This window comes from Cuculus canorus, chromosome 1, assembly GCF_017976375.1.
Source record: "Cuculus canorus isolate bCucCan1 chromosome 1, bCucCan1.pri, whole genome shotgun sequence".
Lineage (NCBI taxonomy): Eukaryota > Metazoa > Chordata > Aves > Cuculiformes > Cuculidae > Cuculus > Cuculus canorus.
The window spans coordinates 51,215,186-51,235,926 of record NC_071401.1 but is presented as its reverse complement, the minus strand read 5'-3'; the positions used below and the strand labels follow the sequence as shown (position 1 = coordinate 51,235,926).

The following is a 20,741-nucleotide window of genomic DNA, read 5'->3' as shown; positions in this document are numbered from 1 at the left end:
ATCCTGTATTGGCATTATTTGATTATAATAATCTATAATCCAAACCAGCTGTATTGTTTATACAATGGTTTTCTACAAGCATATTATAATAAGCATATTTTTACTACTTGCTATGAGTCATCCCTCCCCGCAGATGTGCACGGCAAGTTAATCACCCACTTCTGAGCTTTAACAACACAGCTCTTTGGCAACACATTGCTGCCTCATGCTTTACCACCCGGTGCATTCCTTCATTTATGTTTCAGTTCCTATGGTTTGGAATTACCAGTATCTCCAAAACAGAGAACAATCAATTTTAGTGTAGGGTGTCACCTCCCTCATTTTATCTTTCTCAAGTAGATAGGTAATAAAAAAAAATCCCAGTCACATAATTACCTTGGGCACATTTAAATAAATCATTTCAAGGCTTTATTACGTATTTTTACAGTCTGCTAGCACACTGTGATGAGAAAATATTCAGCTGCCTCAAATTATGAATGCAGAACAAGTATCCATCACTGGTGGATGAGGAGAGAAAGTTTTGATTAATCTTATCCCCCACCTCCTAAACAGGCTGCTGATGGATGAACACAAATTTTCTCCATCACAGGCCTCTTAGATCTAAATAGTTATGTTTACAATTCCTCCATTTCATTAGACCAATTATAAAAGGCATTTTCCCCCCCCACATGCCTTGTTATTGATTACAATGGTTAAAGCGGCTACTGAAGTTTCACTAAACGAAATACAGCTCTGGACTCATCCCTTCCCAAGCGACATTCATAGCATTCTCAGAGTAAAAAGAATGAGCAATGAATTGAACAGTTTTGCTAAACTAAAGGTTCTTTACTTACAGTCATCTGTACGTCCTTGGGAATGTCTTATCTCTCCCGTTTATAGTTCATGCCACTGAAAAAAATCAGGCCTTGGCACATGGCACTAAGTCGTGTCTCTGGCATAGCCAGGCATCCTTTTTCCCAAGCTTTCTATTCCTTCGTCAAGATCCTGCACTTCTTTGGGGGTGAAGTCCAAGACCATGAGAAACTACGACCCTTGCAGGCATCTGGCCATCATCTTGCACATGCCTTGCTACCCATAACCACACTGCCTTGGGACATATCCCTCTGTGATGTTCCCACACAGCTGGGTAACCTTAGGAAAAGATGAAAACATATTATTGAAACATGTCAACAGGATTATTCTTGTTACCTAAGATACTCAAGATGCTGAAGAGTTATTGTAAAGAGGGAGAATACATGTGCCTCACAGATAAAGAAGGGAAGGTGCTATTCTTTGTTCCTTTCACTGACTGGTTGTCAGAGAAGAAGAGGAAAAACGTGCAGTTGGCGACCGTCTTCATGAGATGGTTCTTGACGTAAAGGGAAGGCCCAAATGCAGGGCCCAAATAACAGGTTAGGCTCAAGGGCGATGCTTTTGTCATCGCTTTTCTAGGCAAAACACAACCTACTGCTACACTGCACAGCAAATGGCAAAAGTCAAACACAGCCTTTAACAAGCTCTCAAATTCGATGTACAGCAAAACACAACCCACTTCAAACTCCATGTTGGGTGCCAAAAAGGATTGTTGTGGTCTAACTTCACACAGCCACTTGCTTACATCTCTGCAGTGAGACAGGGGAAAGAACCAGAACAGGAGAAGTGCCAAAACTTGTGGGTTGAAATAAAGAGTTTAATACATAAAAAAGCTCAAAGCAAACCCAAGAAATACAAAAGATGCAAAACACCTCAACTGCTTACCACCAGCTGACCAATGCCCAGCCAGTCCGTGAGCAATCGCTGCCCTCGTGAACCTTCTCCACAGTTTTTATTGCTGAATTTGGAATATCCCTTTGGCCAGTTCAGATCAGCTGTCCTGGCTGTGTCCCCTTCCTAACTTCTTGTGCGCTCCTAGACTGCTCACTGGCACAGCAGTGTAAGGAGCAGAAAAGGCCCTGACACTATGTAAGTACAGCTCAGCAATAACTAAAACATCCCTGTGCTATCAACACCGTCTTCTTCAAATCCAAAACATAGCCCCACACCAAGTACTGTGAAAATAATTAACTCTATCCTAGTCAAAACCAGTACAGAGCCAGTCTTTATAAATAAAATAACCCCTATGAGATACTTGATTTACATGTTGCAGAAGTAACAGCAGAAAAGGGAGGCTACTACAAAATAAATTCAGCAGGCAAACCCCAATAATTATCACCTTAGCATATTTAAAACTAAACTGATACATTATAGCGCATGTTCTCTTGTATAAATGCATCATGTAAGATTATAAACTGTATATCTAACAGTTGAACATGTGCCAATCATTAATACGACCCAATGTAAACTCACAACAAAATTTTGCCAATTACATTTCACGATTTTTTACAGGCCAACTTTCAGCAAATAAACAGAATGGTTACACATATATTTAGATGTATAAAAATATACATAGATACATACTCAATTGTGACTACATACTACATTTATAGGTTGGTTAGCAGATACAACTCTGTCAAACCCAGGTCTAGAGGCAAAATGTGTGGTCCAACACAGTAGGAAACTTGTCAGTTCTGCTCCCAGGGGGAAGGTAGAAATAGCAGTGCAATTACAAGAAGTCACCATGATGCACATGATTTCTATTAATATATTGACACAGAAATCTTCCTGAATGGCAAAACAACATTTATGGGATATTTTCTCTGAATAATGAAGTACATTTTGAGACTATCTACATTAAGAAAGAAATGTAGTTAGAAATGTAGTTAGTAGAAAGAAATGTAGTTACAGCAAGAAAATATTCCCACGCCATTTCCAGAAATGAACAAAAAAAGTGAAAGCATGTATGATATCGGGGAAAAAAAAAAAAGGGGTCTGTCTTTTATTGTAGCATTATGGGTTCACTGGCTATAAGTATTTAGCCGGGGATTCCCTGCCCCCCCCCCTTTTTTTTTCCTAAGGAAAAGAATTTTCAATAAACAGGAACCTTGTTTCAGAAACAATTGTAAAAAAGCAGAGTTACCTAGCATTTCACAGGTAGGATGAGCTGTCTTGGAAAAATTTTTGATGCGTAATGGCAACATGTGAGTTTTCTGCTGCACTACAGAAAATGCCAGTAAACTTTGTGTCATAAGGGAAAGATGACTTCCACTGTCATCTGATGAAAAGTTGTAAAGACTTCCTAATATTAACTGTACTGGTGAGCAACAACCTTTAGTTGCTGTAACAGGCTGCTTGAGTCAAACGTGGTAGATCCAAAACTGATGTGCTTAATAACCTAAGTTCCCTTTACCGACAGGGAATACAAAATGACACTTAAGAAGTATCTACATCTCATCTCATACTGAAGCTGCAAGAAAGCCATTTTTTGTGATCAAGCTTTCATCTTTCCCCAGACTCGGCAACATATCTAAAATAAAAACCAGAGCACACAGTGAGAAAAGTAACTACTTTTTTCCTTTTAATATAGATGTAGTACAGAATGTTTAATTACAGCAGGACAGTGCTTCCAGTTAAATAAAATTAAAAACCTTTGTTTTCCCCAAATATAAAATTACTAAATTAATGTCTTAAAAGAATAAGAATATGGAAAAAGCTTTAAATTATACCACCATTTACCACAGTAACCATGATCACCAATTACATACTCCATTGCTTTGGCAAAAAAGATTTTTTCTTTTAGTAACTGCATATAAACCTAACATAGCAAAGACTGTATACATCTTTATATTGCACTTATTTATATACAGGAATAAATGATCTGTAAAGTCTGCATATACTTGGAATGAACAAATTTTCACAATGAAAGCAGAAGGAGAAGAGCTGGTATGAATATTAAAAATGCTTAGAAATGTAATACATTTATGTACAGACTGTATGGACTGTATTAACAAACAATATGTACATAACAATTTACTACTACTGATATTTTAGTATAACTCAGTGTTCATTAATACAGACCTTTGGTTGCATTTAGTTGTTTAATAAGACCTAAGCTCACATACCTCCAAAATGCAATAAGGTATAAAATAAAGCACAACAATTCGCCAAATGGTACAAAAACTACTATTGTCAGTTCCATTAAACCCAAAAAACTAGTGTCTCTGTCTGGCCCCAAAATAGTTCTTGTACTTGGAATCAATCTCTATGTGCCTACACAAAAAGAACACCTGAATGTTACATATCTGCAAAGTTACATCCCACAACACTTTTGTGCAATTCATTTTAATAATACTTTCTAATGAAAAGGAGAAATTAACTTCAACTTTATAGTTTCCAACACGTACTTCTGCAATGACGTTGTGAATACTTCTAAATGTTGCCAGAAAGATTAAAAATATATGTGGTGTCTCCCTTACTCTAAAAGACTATTACCTGTAATTGCTGTTTGCTAAGTGTGCTCAGACATTCGTATGAATTACGTAGCTTGCACGTGCCCAACATTTAGCTTCAAAATCATCCTGAGTTTGCACACAATGAAGCAAATCCACATACTTTAAAAAAAGAACAGACTTTCCTTTACAAAACAATCATGCAACTGAAGAAGAATTGGGCATCCCATGAACTGTTGTGCTTGTTGGAGTCCCACTTATGGCGTTGAAAATGTGTAGCGAATTAGGCATAACACTGGCCTTTTCTTCAACCGGAGTTATCTTAAAATAGAAAACATGTATTTATCAAAATGTTACAAAATGACTCGAGCATTTATACAACAGCGAACCAATTTCATAATGTGCTGCTATTAATTAAACTTCCCAGTACTTTCTCAATTGCACAGAATTTCTTTCAGAGGACAGCTACTGTTTTCAGCCACCTGATTTGGCCACTAGAGTTAGGAAGGCAGGAGTTATTTCTCCAACGTAAGTTCTCCTAATTTAGGTACTACACTGACCTCTCTAGATGAATCTTGAGTAGCTTCTCCCATTTCTCTTGTCAATTTTCAAAAGGAATTTCACAATGACAACAGGCTTCCTTTTTGCCCTTCTTTGTTTTCTTTTTTTTTCCCCTAGATGTATGATTCAAGTGTTTCTTATCAAAAGCTACTGAAGCACCTCATCCCTAACAGATATAAATTTACTGATGCTAATATTAGAAATATGGAGAAAAAAAAGAATTATACAAAGATTAAGAACACAAGTAAAGAAAATTAATTACCATCCCATCTGATCATATTGGCAAGCAGCACAGGAGAAAAAAGAATAAATCTGTTAAGCTTCTTTTCTATATTTTTCATAACAAAATTTTTGCAGTTGTTTAAAACCCACACTATTATAAACAGCTAATGGTTTCTTCAACGACATTAGAACAAACATTGCGAGAAGCTCTCTGAAACACAACAATAGGTTGGCACATAAAGCAGACATTTTAAAAGACTTCAGTGACAAGCCTCATTCTTAGCCTTCAGGGGAGTGATCAATCTATTACAAAACAACCAAAAAATGCCAAACAAGCCAACAACATAACGTGTTTCAATTATTTACAGCTAATTACATTTGTATAAAAAGCATGCAGTGGTAGGCTACTAGTACAGATTGCTGCAGAACTTTTGTACATATCTTGTTCACACTATCTTATGGGGATCAGTTGTTTGCCTCTCCTTCTTTACTTCTATACAATGTTATTTTACTCCTGAAGTTTCAGGCATTCCATGCTTTTTTCTATCATCAGTTTTTGGAAACACACACTTGAGCATTTTTTAAATATACATATCCTGCACTGTGTTCCAAGTATTTTTTGCTTGTGTACAAACTCTCTCTATATCCTTTTACTTTTTCCTATGTCAGGGGAATACTGATCTTTCATTTTTTGTCATTAAATTATCTGACCAAAATATTTACTTTTTCCAAAGGGGTCTTCTGTACACCTAATTCTCCCATGCACCTTGTTCACCTTACTCAGTTGTCCAGTCAGTTATCTTCCTTTCTAAAACCCTCCACGGCTTTCTGCTTTTCAATAAATCCCACTGAAATACAGTCAAACTGTCTCATTTTTGTCAGCTAAGCAGTCTCTTTTCCTGTTCCAGGGGTCTTTCAAAACTGTTTTCCTCTACAGGCATATCTGAAAGTTACTGTTTTTTATTAAAAAATACCCAACACATTGATTCTGACAAAACAGTATCACTTCCCACAGGTCTTGTTTCATGAACTTCTCTATCACTAGCAGTGAAAAAAGCGTTAGTTTTGTGGTCAGCTTTTCCCTGTGATAGCATAACAAGAGAAAAGAATGCAAATAATGCCTTTACTTGCTGTATTCTCATGCTTCACCCAATTATATCACAGCACAAAGCTTATCATAGCACAGTACCTGAGAAAACCATATCAGGAAATAACAGAGAGCCAGCAAGCATGTGAAGTGAAGCTTAGACACTCAATATTTTTCAACAGAAAAAATATCACCATAAAAGTTCCGGATACCCTCTAAGCAAGTGTAGAACAAAGGCAAATCTTTCTTCAATAAGCCCAGGGCTAAGCTGTTATACCAGCAAGCCGACTAGTTTTTTGAGCAAGTATTTCTTGGATAACAATAGAGTAATTTAGAGACATCAAAACCAGTAAATGGGTAAAGTCATTGCACATCTAATGGATGCAATCCTGAAAAAAAGCTGGAAGATTAACAGAGCCCTTAAGTGACAGCTGGACAGGCCACAGGTTTGATTTTTCCTGTACAATTTGATTTCTGAGTAAAGCCTGTGGTTTTCATACAGACAAGAGAACTCGGAGCTACTCTTTACATCAGTTGTCATTCATACCAAGATGCATCAGTTTCTAACCTAATAAAAGTTGCTACTATAGTCATATATCTAGGGAAGTATCATAGACATGTATTTGTAAGGTAAAATATCAGAACACACAGTTGTTTCTTGTGGGCCAGAAAAACAGGTCTTCCGGTTTAAGAACTATGACCCACTCTATGGATCTGGGAATCTAAAGCAATGAATATGATGAATAAAAATGTCATGAAGGCAGGGATCAAGCATAACTCTACAGCCCTTCCGTGTCTTCCTGGAAATAATACCCTTGCCTATGAAGTCGGGAGACATTTCTACCAGAGACCCCAGATGCAAGGTCCTACATCTTACTCCACAAGACTTCTGGTTTTGATTCTCCCATACCTCCAGCTTGCCTGTAGTGGATTCCCCTCAAGAAAACATGTTGGAATACCTCCTGAAAGACGTTTAACTCTCTGTTGCAAAACTAAATGTCTATACCTCCAAAATCTAAAGAAAAAGCATTAAGCTTGTAGACCAAATACTCCTACAGTTACCAGAAAGTATGGACTAAAATGTACTTTTTCAGTCACTGAATAAACAGAGACCCCTGTAAGCACATATATGAAGTATAAATGACATAGTTAATGTCATTACATTTGTTTCATCTTTACCGTAGTCTTCCTCTCCTACAAAAAACAACAGGCTGGTGCCAACCAGATTTACTTTCTTAATGAGGAAGACACAGTTATGAAGTTCACGAAAGCATCTGCAGAAAATTCAAGAACAGAAAAATAAAGTATGAAGTTCCACAATTCCATGATATGCCTATACTCCTATAGAACAAAAAAGAAACAACTCTTTTGTGTAAAGCACTACACATACTTTTCCTACTGGGTTCATATTACAGCTACATTCTGGATGTTGGTATGTAAAATTTAATTTCAGCACATACTTGCTCATGCATTATTTCAGAAAGCTCTTTTGCCATTTCTCTGTAGTTAGCCTTCATTTCCTCTTGATATTCCAACTGATCTTCCTTTATAAGTCGTTCATTTACACCCAGAGCATGCCCACAAGCTTCAACAAATTGCCTGATTTAGATAAAGTAATAATAAAAAAATCAATCAGGAATACAAAATCCAAAAGATTAATTAAAAATGCCAGTTTAGAATATGTTTTTAATGCAGTCAGACAAGTATAAGAGTTAAAAAAAAAAGTTTTACAATACCAGTCTTGAAAAAAAGGTCAACCTTCCCCCTGAAAAACTTACCTAAAAACTTCCTTTAGTAACTTTACTTTATTGTCTGGATATCTTTTGGTGTTTGTGTCATCTAAGAAAGCTCTTGCGTATGCTAATGGACCAGCATTAACCTAAAAATAACAAGAATTACAAAATAAAGTCAGTTCTCTGACATACTGTCTTAGCAATAACAGGTACCAAAGGCTTCTGTCCAACTTGCTTTTTTAGGAGGAATCATTTATTTCAAAAAAGCTGGACTCAGGAAATAAGAAAACTGCTATAGTTGGAACCTAAGAGCAGGAAGGGTCTCTACAGCACTCTGTATGAACCTGTCCTGCCACAAAGAAACCACTGAAACAATGTGGCAAAGTAACTGCTAATATTCTAAGTTTGTCATCTCTGTTTATAAAATCAGGGTGGAAAAATGAGCTAAATCTACTACAGTTTGATCTGCTTGTCTATTAACTATACCTATTACTTTTGAAGGCTGAAAGTTCCACAATAATTAGCAGAAATTTAATTTTTTTATTAGGGCAGCTACATGAAAAGTGGATTCAATGATCGATCCCTGTTACTCGTTTATATTAGTAGTACAAGCCCCTTCCCTTTTCATTCCAAACTTCCAAATGCTAGCTTGACAACTTGCTGATTCTGGAACTTTGCTTTTTGGGTTTTTTTTTCTTTTTCTTTCTTTTTCTTTTCTCTTCAACATGAGAAGATTTCATTTCAGATGACTGTGTTTACTCTTCCTTTGATTCGAAACAGTTAACAACAAAAGAACAGCACTTCTGTCATCAAATTCCACCATACTGATTTGTACATGCTACAACTGATTTATGTACCTCATCTTGGTAAATCTAATGGTTTCTTTATACATTCAGTTTTCGCTTGACTTGGGGAAAATGAAGTGTCAAACACTGAGAGTTTCTACTATTACCCTCCCTCCTATATTTTGGCACTCTCTCTTTACCTCCCCAGGAATCTTACTAAAATACAAAAGCAATTGTGGGCATGTTGAACCCACTATGAGTGTGTCTCCATCTCGGCAAAATATGCTTATTCATCCACATATGGGAAGTCACTATTTTTGCAGTGTTTCAGCTTTACACCAAAACCTGATGGGGCTGAGACCACCATAGGTTCTTAGGTTGAATCTTAATCCTTTCAAGTAACTGCCCTTTTCCTGTTCTGGTATTACCTGCAAACAGTGAGCATATATTTAAAATTTAAGACGTTCTTGAGCACACAGAAGAGAAACTAACAATAAAATGTTACTTTAGATGATTTTTCAGGGATAGAAGAAAGGGAAATACCCAAATGGCGACGTACAAGGTCTTACCTGAACACTGACACTTCCTTGTAGCTTCAGCTGCAATTTGATCATATCTACTTCAGCTGAAGAGCAAAGCTGCCTAAGTTCTGCAACCTTTTTACTCATTTCATCGATGGCTACTTCAATTGGGTTTAAATCGGTGTGATGCTGGTACATTACTGGAATGCGCTTTTTCACATATGGGAAACAATGTATAGCTGTGGACAGAAACAAGTTTAGTACAGTTAGAAAAAGTTTTTTTAATAAGATGTGTTTTGATAGAATTTTATGCTAAAGTCTCATTTTGTTATAATATATTATTAAATTGGGCAACAGATTACATATTAATAATTAGAAATGATACCAAATGTACAGGGAAATCAAAGAATGAACTGTAAAAAGAACTGTTTATCATCCACATATCTCAAAGAGGAGAAGAATAAAAAAAGCAAAATTGTATCTTCTGTTTCCTCACAAATATTAGCTACGGACAGCTGACATTATAAAGTCATTTACTTAAGCTGGTTTTACCACCATCTTAAGACAGCAATACAGAAGCTCAAACCTAACAGAGACAAAACGCAAAATAGCTAGACTCCAGCTTCACAATTCTTGAAGCTTAAGGAAAAATAACAAACTCAAATTATTTGAGGATTATCTCTTGAAGAAATCAATCTGAAAAACCTAGTTTGGCTAACAATGTGAGAATTATTTTAGCTATGAATTAGATAGCTATGAAGGACTTCAAATGAAATGGAAAACTCCACGCAGAATAGAATTAGACCATTCAAATTAATGCTTCCAGTCAAAGTGCAACTTGTTATTTCACAAATTCAGACATACACGTTGCCAAACACACCCTAACTTTTAATCATCCCCTTAAAAGTACTAATAAAACGTTTTCTATCAGTGAACTACATATATTTAAAGTTTGAGCCTGGGGAAATAGATGGCACTCTCTCTCCCTTCTAAAGCTAACAAATGAGAAACTAAAGCACAGTGATTAGACCAAAGTCGCAATGGAACAGAGGCTGAAAAATCAAACCAGAACCTGTTCTTTAGGCAGGTTTTACTTTTAGCAAAAACAACCAATGCTCACTTCGCACATCCAGGGACTGAAAGAATGCTGAAAAATCCCATACCCAATCCAGCAAGCACAATACAATCGTTCGATGTTTTATAGCAGAGAGGTGAGCACAGGGGAGGGCAGATGCAAATATTCCATTATTAATTAAAAAAAAAGCGAAGGGTAGTTAGAACACAGTCAAATATGAGATCTTTCTCTTTTTCCCGTGCTTAGGGTTTAAAGAAATCACACCATGATCCATGTATTCTCAGATGTTCATTTAAAAGTGTTTGCGTATCACACTGAGTAATACTTTCAAATACGTACTAATTTTAAAAGGCTGCTTTATCTAACAGTATTTTGGTATACTTTGCAATTCTTGCCACCCCCAACAGTCATTGTGTGAAATCTTCTAAAGAGCTTTCCCTGATAAAATACACAACACGTAGAAAAACTAGTACCAAGATTTATATTAAACAACAAAATAAATGAGCAGTTTTCTTTCAAAGGAAATTTCCATTCAATTAGTACCTGTCAAAATTGTCCGTCGCTTACACTGTTCTTCTACTCCTCCTTGTCTCTTACCAGCTTGAGTAAAAGGCATCTCAAACATAAAGCGACGAATGTTATGAGTCCTTTCAAAATCTGTCTTTCTTTCTTGCAACTCTTTTTCTTCAAAGTATGGGACTACATGTGTAACTTGAATATATGCATATTTTGAATCTAAATCCTTAGGATTTACCTTAAAAAAAATGAGAAAAAAAAAATCAAACAGCTCCATTGTGAATAAAGTGGATTTAATTGCAGTGACAACTTTCAGAACTTAAATTTAATCTATTAACCCATAAATTATTGAAAACAAAGGAAACAACACTTCACAGGGATTTTCCACATGTAGTTTCTAACTATTAGGAAGACAACACAGCTAGATATATTATAACACAGGATACTGTATCCCTCTTCAGTTTATCAGTTTTGAAGCCTTCAATCATACGAAGGAAAACATTTCTTATTATTTAACCAGGAGACTTTGTGTGAGCTTCTTTTTTCTACACTTCAAGAGTTTATCAAATTGAAGAGGCTCAGAGACTTAGGCAATGGATAGCAACAACAACTGATACAGAACCAAAATATTAATTACATGTGGTACTTCTCTTCTAAGAAAAGAGGTCTGTTTCTTACTTTCTTCTAAAGTTTGGACTCTGCTCTCAAGGTGCAGAAAAGGGAAAAAACTTCCAAAGAATAAGTGTGCATGAACTGGCAAGAAACATAGCTAAAGTTAACACAGAATATGATCATAACCTAAATTTGTTCTATGATACAATTATTATGTTGAGAGGTGACACTATGGAAATAAAGCTTTTGGTTGTTTTTAAAGGTAAACTTAATAGGAGATGATATTTCTTTCATGCTTTTCAACAAGCACAGATTTTAGACACATGTTTGTGTGCCAACTGAGTAATTCAGTGATCCCAGAGTACTCCAAGTGAATTAGTGGAAGTAATATACTAGAATGTTTTAGACAGAATAAAAATCATACTCTGCCAGAATCCTGAATCATTTTGACGTTTTCAGATCCAAATTTGTCAGAGTAGAGTTTTTGAAGTCTTTGGGAAATTTCTGAGAGAGGCGTTAGTTTAGGTTCTTTATAGATATACTCCTTCCCATCTTCATCCTCAAAGAAACCCTGTAAAAACAGGTTAATCAAAATCTTGGGAAAAAAGAAATCACAGAGTGCAATGATTAAGATGAACAAACTGTGTGTGGCTCAAGGCAAATATAGACATTTAACATCAGGATTCAAGCAAACGTAAAAAGAGAGAAATAATAAAAAAAATGTTTTCCTAAGAGTATTTAAACCCACCTCCTCCCCCCACCAAAAAAAGTCAATATCAACTACAGAATGAATGAAAGATAATGGAAACATACAGTTAAAATTTTAAAGGTTTGCTGTAATTTTATGGTGTGTCAAGCCTTTGAGATAACTTTTCTTCACTTTTATTTAAAAGTGAACTTTCAGCACTGTTTCACTTGCCAAAACAGAAACCTTCTTGCCCAACAGGACTATCTAGTTCACTAAGTGAGTATTTTGGCAATGAGTCACATAAAAATAACCTGGAATTTTTCTCTATGCAGTAATAAAAGATTAATTCCAGAAAATGACATTAAATTTATACAAAAATTTTATGTTGTGCTATATTGGCATTTACTTCATTTTTATTACATAAAGCATTTGTTTTAAAACCATGACTAAATGGAATATAGAGCACTTGGAAAGTGAAACAGGTCATTGGTTTCAAACAACAAGCCATGTCCGAGTTCATGTTTGAAATCAGAAAATAAATATTTGTCATAAACAAAACAGACAAAATAGAAAAGCACAACATATCATGTATAAACACAGGCTAGATTGACAAAAATACCCACATCAAACTACGGAGAAATGCAGTAGGTTTTACTGCATTGCTTGCTTTGTAAGCAATTACTGTAATTACCTCAACATCTGTTTCACTGTCTGTAAACTGGTATTGCTATAAAGTTATAAAAGACAACAGAATACAAGTAAAGTTACACTGCTCAGAGTATTTTACAATTCTCCATGCTCAGCTGAACAATTAGCACCTGGGCTACGCATGTAGGACGTGTATTACTTGATACTGCGTGATAGCATACTGATACAGATGCATTCTAGACATCTACTGGGGATGTGAAGCTGTCCAATACACAGCCAGAACTTTTGTTCGAAGCATGCAATGCTGATGCATAGAAAAGAGTGATTTGTTCTCTAAATGGAACTTAATGTTACTTTTGGAATTGCAATGGCTATTAATGCATACCAATCTAAGAAGCAGCCTTGCAAACCACACTGTAGCACTACAGACATTTAGTCGATACGTTGCTGAGAACTGACATTACATAAAACTTACCGCTGCCTTAAGGTAGTAAATAAAAGAAGAAAAACAAAAACAAGCAAAAAATTTACTGAGGAAAATAAGGAAGAACTGTATTGGAACTGATAATTTTTTAAAATTATAGTACTGATAGTGTTCAATTATTTCTTACAGACCACACTTGTGCTTTTTACGTCACCGTATCAAGTGCAGGTGATGAAATAGTACACCTTGTAAAATAAACTCAGGTTTTGCTTACTGCATAGAGCAGAGAAAGTTAAATAATACTCACCTGCCCAAAGAACGCTACCCTGAAATAAGTTCCCAGCAGTCTTTTGCCTGTATGCATAACTTCTGTTACTTTACTGTATGCTCGATGAAGAGTGTCATACAAATGAGCAAGCCTCTAAAAACAAAAGAGCACATTCATGGTGTAAAAGAATAACATACAATTTTACTAGTTAAAACAACAATGAATCATGTCCTTGTAGTTAATAGCCAAATACATCATTTTATTTAACAGTAGTAATAGGTTTAGCACTTGTATCCGAATGATGCAAGATTAATTTTTAATTGTTTATATTTAAATAAAACCTGTTTTAATTAAATTTAAAACAAATGTCAGTATTGAAATTTCAGCTACAATTTTGACACTCTTATTCTATTACGTGCAACGTATCATTCTGTTAGACTAGAAAAAATAGGATTCTTTCTTGCTCAAAGTTACTGATGATGAATTTAGTACCTCAAAATCTCGCCGTTTTTCATAAATGGGAATTATAAGTTTATATATGTCAGCAATGAGTTCATAACGTTCAGCCTTCCAGAGTCCATCAGCACACTGCTCCAACAATTCCATCAGCACATCCTAGGTTTAGACACACATTTGAAAAAAGTAAAACAATTAAGTACTCATGAAAAGCAAATAATTTCACCAAAGTTCTTCCCAACGAAAGAGGAAGCCTCAAAACAGAATTATCTACATAGTAAATTTAAATTATTTTGGCAATCAAAAATTGCTAAAAGGAAACAAAACAAGCCAGAACAATCTGAGAGTGCACCTGTAGTCTGTACTTACGAGGATCAGCTTTTTTTCTCTTAGATACTCCTGATCATTTGAGTCTACAAATGACACCTGCATCAGGGCCCAAACATCTTACCTTGCAACACGGTTTTTCGAAGTGTTTTTTCCTTGGGTTTTTTTGGTTTTGCACAGAGAACATTATTTTAAAAAGGCAGCTATACAAACACTTGACTGTAACGGTTCTTAAGGAAACTATCAAACAAATTACGCCAACAATAAGTCAAAAAGACAATACTAAAGTCTGTACTCAGAACTAATTATTAAGGTATAAAAGCGGAATTTGATATACTTTGCCCAGAACGAAGAGACGCATCACAACAGTTAGAGAAGCTGAGAAATCCTGAAGGGTCAAAACAGACTCACAAACAAGAAACTACCTGAACTTTGTTGGGTTTGATCCTAATATCCGTGTAGCAAAAAGATAGTTATTTAAGGCTATACAAGAACTATGCTTACCTTTATGTTAGAACGGAAGCATATGTTTTGCATTAAAGCAGCTATAATTATAAAAGTCTCTTCCTTCAATGTCTCAGAATTCTTTATTTTCCACACATTTAATTTCTTCTACTTCAATAAGCATAAGAAATCTAAGGTAACATTATTACTTTGTTCTAGTTTTCATAAATTTATCTGGCTAACTCCATTAACTCAGTTATAACAATTTTATAGCTATTCTGGGACACCTCATAGCTCCTACAACAAAGCTGTCTTATACTTGGTCACAGCTTAAGTATGACAGAACCACATTGAAGAATTCTACTTGTATCCATATAACCTAAAAGACATGTTTGGAGCTCCAAGAACCTCTACAAGAAGCCAAGTCTGAGAATGAAAGGTGTCAGAAGACATCCCATTTCTGCTTCCTGAGACCTTTGGGTACCACTTCTTGCATTGCAGTGGTGAAGCCAGAAGCTGGAAATAACTCCTTTTATCCTTAGGAGGGATCCAATGCTACTTCACTCCCCTCCTCTTTCTGGTAGAAGACTAAGGCAGCATAAAGAAGTCACTAAGAAAAGCAAACTTTAATACTGAGAGCAAAAAAAGACTGAAATATGCCACCTTCACTGTGTTGCAGCAGTCCCTACACCAACTCCTTCCTCCCCCTTCCCAGTCATTATAGGGCTGCATAGGCTCCCCAATGTCTCCATCCTCAGCAATCAGATGATGAGAACAGATCAGTGTCAATGCTGGGTCACAAGGGCTGTCCATCACCACCGTTTTACAACAAGAATCTTAATGCAAACACCAGAGGGCATCCAAACGCAGCAAAGCAGCAAAACGTTTGCACACTAGAAAAAATATGAAGAGCAAAAGCTTCATGAGGGAGAGCTGATAGAAGGGAGTAAAAGAACACAACATTTTGGGACCACCTGTCTCAGTGCTTATCCATCCTCATGGAAGAGTTTTTTTCCATATATCCAATCAGATCTCTCCTTGTATCCTGTAAGAACAGCCTCTTACTCTTTTATTGTGCACCTCTTAGAAGAGTCTGTCTCTTCCCCAACTGCATCAGTATCTGAAATTTGCCAAAACCCCATTTGTCAGTACTCTGCTTGAATTTAGGGGGCAGCACTACGGACAGGCTGAGGTGTCACAAATGCAAAGTAGGAGGGGAAACCCCCACTTGCCTTCACTTCTTGACTCGATGCTCTTTCTAATACATCCCCGCATGTATTTAAAAGTTACCCTTCCAGTACTTAAAGGGGGCCTACAGGAAAGTTGGGCAGGGGCTCTTCATCAGGGTGTGCAGTGCAGATAGAATTAAAGGTAATGGTTTTAAGCTGAAAGAGGGGAAATTCAGATTAGATATTAGAAAGATTTTTTTTTTTTTAATGTGAAGGCATTGAGGCACTGCAACGGCTTGCCCAGAGAAGTCATGAATGTCCCATCCCTGGAGATGTTCATGGCCCAGGTGGATGAGGCTTTAGGGAACCTGATCTAGTGGAAGGTGTCCCGGCCTATGGTAGGGGCATTGGAACAGGACAGTCTTGAGGGTCCCTTCCAACACAACCCTTTCTATGATTCTATGCAGCTGGCCTTTGCCGCCACAAGGCTGTGCTGCTGATTCCCTTTCAACCTCTTGAATTCCTAAGTCTTTCTGCAGAGCTGCTGCCCAGCCAGTCCGTATCCAGACCATACAGAGACACAGGATGATTTTTCACAGATGCAAGACTTTGCACTTGTCTTTGTGGAACTTTGAGAGGTTTCTGTGTGCCCCCTGCTGTATCAGTCACTCCCCCTCCATTTAGATTCACCCACAAACTTGACTGTATTCCATGACCTACATTGCTAATGAAGACGTTAAACAATATCAGCATGAGTATCCCTGAGGAATACCAGTCTTCTCCACCATACTTGAAGTATCTGGTATGTTTGGGTAAGTACCTATTTCTGTTTTTCATGAAGTACTTTAATACTGAATTACACTGCATGTTGATCACTCACAACAGCTATAACACCATCTGAGCTGTGAAGCTCTTTCATTTGCCAATCTGCAAGTTAGAGTAACTCCTCTCATGGAAAGTCATAGCTAACAAGAGACAATAGAGACTGTCTTAATATCTGTGGTAGAGCTGTATTCTGGCAGAGTTTATTTTGGAAAAAAAAATCCAATAAATCTGAATTAAATTGTTTCCAACCTTAACCTGCACAGAATTTGGCCCCTGTCACAGGCCTGTCAGCCACAGCTCAGGTCTCTCACAGATGGAGTACTCACAGCAAAGTCTAGCATAGAAAGGATACCAGGTTGCAAGCTTTTACCTTCCTATTTCTGACACCCAGAAGATTTCTGGTTCTGCAAGGAGAATTTGACTAGTGCTGCTGAATAGGCTGTTTTAACAACTGTTTTAATTAAATGCATGCAATACTTAAAAAAAACAAACAAAGAACAACAAAAATTTTTTTTTTCAACTGGCTTCTTTAGGAAATGAGCCAGGGTAACCCTGGTCTGAGAGTTCTTTCACAATGAGAATTAAATTCAGAATTTTAAGAAATTCAATTTTTTAAATGAGAAACTACATAAAATATTGACAAATTTCACTTTTAATTTCACAAATTAGGAAGACTATATAAACTGGAGAATATAAAAGACATTTGCCCCCTTATAGAAAGATGAAGGGACTCCCCTGACCTCTAATACTTGTAATTTTGGAGATTTAACTCTGAAGCAATTAGCATTGCTGGGCTGAACTATAAGCAGTTATATATATATACTGAAAAATAGTAACTTTTTTCAATATTTAATCAGTTATAGTACTACATGGTTAAGTTTAAAACGGGTTGCTTGCAGGGTAATGTGAAATCTGGCAAGGTTTGATCCTTCCGTAAGCTCCACAGGGTTATACTTTCATTCTTGGCTTACTTCCACTCTATGGAAACACTGAGAGATGGAAATAAATCTGGGTAGGGTTCAATGACCCAGAAAAAGGAGTACGTTCTGCTTGCAGGGAGTGAGTAATGAAAAAAGACATTCCGACTTAAAAAATACAAAAGAATTTACTTCTAACAAACAGTTTTGTCAGGCAGACACTGACGTGGATTTCTAACAAAAGTTACCATCAGCTCCAGTCACTAGAGACAAGTCCTGTCTCACTTACAGCAGCTCACAGTTTGATTTGAATAACATGCTAAATGTCATGCTGGGTCAGGAGAATCAGCAAAAAGAAGATAGCATATCAATTCAAAAAAGCCATCTGCTATTGCGTCTCTTTGGGAAGAAAAAGCATACATTTCTCATTTCAAGCAATTCCAACTCCTGCCTTTCTCAGAAAAAGGCAAGTCAACAATTTTTGTCTTAAAACTACAGAGGCAAAGCAGCACCGGAACTCTAGAAGCAACACACAGGTACCCCAGGCCTAAACCACCAAATCTTTCATCTGTTCCTCCTAAATCTGTTAGTACAGCCACAATTTGCACAGTCAAATAAATTTGTCATATGTCTTTACCACATACAAACTAAAAAACAACAGAAAAATATTTTTGTTGTACAGTTATTCTTACACACCAGTTACTTTTGCAACAAAGCTACTGTAAGTAGTTGTCTGTCCCTCCCTTGCCCATTCACAAATACATAGTGTAGACATAGCTGTTCATGAGCAAGATCATGCATAATCTTCTCATATAGGCTTCTCAATAGTAACATTTACTGTAGAACCAGCACAGACGGATCAGTGATGACACAAGGAATGAAGCTTCAGCCAGAAAAACGACCAAACCCAAAACACTGATGTACGTTTTCACTGCTGTCAGTAAAACCACTTTATGGTATATTTGCCAAGGGGAGCTCTAAACCAAGAAAAAGCAGCAAATATATTTTCATGACTGCTGGTGTAGTAACAAACTAAATCAAAGTCAGTTTTACAAAAGAAAAACAGATCTTGTTAAGTCTAAACTACTCTAGTGTTCATCCTGTCAACTAGCTTAAAACCTCATTTTGCTTACTTCTACTGCAATAGCAGCGTTGAGTTGATGCTTTTATTTAAAATATGAGGTCTGACACAAAACCAAGACTAAGCTTGTAGCTCAGGAACCAAGAGTGGGAGAGGAGACACAAAGAGATGGTTACAGAATATGTTCTAACCTATTGTAGTGAGACAGGGCTGAACTCGATCGCTTCACTCAGTACTAGTGGATACGTGTTCAAATATAGATGTTTTCTTACCCTCGGTCAGAAAATGTCAGTGTGCAAGAGTAAACAGCAAGGAACATCAGGTTTCTCATGAAACCAAAGAAATCTATGATGGAAACTTCTCAATTATTGACTGAGGCTTACAGTGAAGAGGTCCCAAAGATCAGGTCAGGGCTCAAAGGAACCTATTTTTTGTTGGTAGAAGACATGAAAGCAAAACCGACTGAGAGCCTCAACAGCCTGTAAGGAAATGATCTGTGGAATTGTTTTGAACATTGGCAGCATGGTATGCAGCTGTGTGGCAGCTCAGAATGGAACTATTTTGAAGGTGAACGCAGTTGATTTTCTTAATGTGTTAAAGATGAGTTACAGGCGCAGTCTTATTTATTTTTGTGTCAAATACAGTAAATATATATAGGTAATTCTCTAAAGCTGGGATAGCTCATAGAAATTTTTTATTTCAGTTTTAGGATAAGAAGAGCATCTAAGAAAACAATTATAACATCCACCATATTAGGCAGTCTCTGGATTTAAACACAAAAGTTGGAAAATAAACAGCACTTCAATGTCCATCAATTGCAGCACTCTTATGTTTACTTACTTCATTGAAGTGAACATCCTGCATTCCAACATCCTCCATCATTGAAGCCTCTTCATCTATATTAGGTGTGATTACTCTGAAAGCAGTACAACCTTGCCTGAACATCCCTGTCATTGAAAAAGAAAAACAGACAAATTTATTTTTCCCCACCAGGGTAATGTTAGGCCATTTTGTGATGCTGTATAAGGCACAAGCTGTACTTAAATACACTTACCACCAAATCACTATATAAAATAGAAAAAAAAAAAAATCCAGCCTCCCACTGCATGATCAAAACACTAGACCTCAATAATAATGTTTAAATAGGTTTTAAAAAACCACAAATGTTAATATTGGGATTCTTGCCTACCAAAATAAGTAGTGCCTGAATCTTCCTATTTTATCTTAAACCTGTGTCTAATCCACCCCATCCTAAGTCTGAGGCAATAAAGGTAACTCTTACAGTATTTAAACTGGTGTGAAGTCATGCTGGAACTCTGTACACAAACAGGCCCTGGCCTATTAGTTGCCCCAGTCTGAATAATATGAATGGACTGACAACAACCATACAAAATGATCCAAGGATGGCAGAGGAGACAGTGAATAGACTACGCAAGTATCCAGCAAGATCCAGAAAAGGAACACAGAAAAGGCATCTTGTAGATCCATGACTTTGCTTCATTTTGAATTGTCATGCAAAGGAAAAGCTAAAAAGCTGCAAACATTACTTTGCCTACAAAACCAAAACACTAGCTCAATACCATAATCAGTTTAAAGAGATTTCTGAAATTTTCTTCTAGAGATCTATTTTCCTTAATAAAAGCTACATCATCTTTTATTTTCTCAGGACTCTGGCTGAGAACTCTTCTGATCCTAGAGATGAAAACCAGTTTTCTACCCTATCTCATAGGTCATTAGAAACTCACTTTTACAGACAGCTGCTAGCACAGAACACCAAGACAGGTGAAGCATTCTGAGCACTATTATCACTGAACATTATCTGAACATTTGTACAAATTTATTTTGACTTCTCTGGCAATGCCAGGTTCCCAAGCACAGTGAAAGACTGCTTGCTGAACAAGAATATTCACTGATAAGTTTGCTTCAGAAAGCGTCTGAGTTCAGCTTTTGGCAAACCTGGTGTAAAACTGAAATTTTTATCTTCCTAAAAATTTTAATTTACCTTAATCTGAAATGCTGCCCCTTAGACGGGCAAGTATACTCCTAAATACATCACTATGCTATCCATTTAGATCAGA

The 20,741-nt window shown here is 36.5% G+C and overlaps 1 protein-coding gene across 19 annotated transcripts in view; it reads right to left on the bottom strand.

Moving 5' to 3' along the window:
- Nucleotides 1-3,410: 3,410 nt before the first annotated feature.
- Nucleotides 3,411-20,741, bottom strand: part of DOCK9 (dedicator of cytokinesis 9) — a 131,222-nt gene continuing 113,891 nt past the window's right edge. For 14 of the 19 annotated variants that reach the window (XM_054060794.1, XM_054060834.1, XM_054060849.1 and 11 more), the window contains 9 exons: nucleotides 19,504-19,610; nucleotides 13,937-14,059; nucleotides 13,484-13,597; nucleotides 11,841-11,987; nucleotides 10,832-11,042; nucleotides 9,262-9,452; nucleotides 7,953-8,053; nucleotides 7,635-7,773; nucleotides 3,411-4,625 (listed from right to left, as the gene is read on the bottom strand). In XM_054060794.1, the coding sequence (XP_053916769.1) occupies nucleotides 4,503-4,625; nucleotides 7,635-7,773; nucleotides 7,953-8,053; nucleotides 9,262-9,452; nucleotides 10,832-11,042; nucleotides 11,841-11,987; nucleotides 13,484-13,597; nucleotides 13,937-14,059; nucleotides 19,504-19,610 (1,256 nt within the window). In that variant the 3' untranslated portion in view covers nucleotides 3,411-4,502. Of the gene's footprint in view, nucleotides 4,626-5,127; nucleotides 7,449-7,634; nucleotides 7,774-7,952; nucleotides 8,054-9,261; nucleotides 9,453-10,831; nucleotides 11,043-11,840; nucleotides 11,988-12,795; nucleotides 12,832-13,227; nucleotides 13,234-13,483; nucleotides 13,598-13,936; nucleotides 14,060-19,503; nucleotides 19,611-20,741 lie in introns of all 19 variants that reach the window. The other 5 variants (XM_054060859.1, XM_054060858.1, XM_054060860.1 and 2 more) reach the window with 3 other exon arrangements.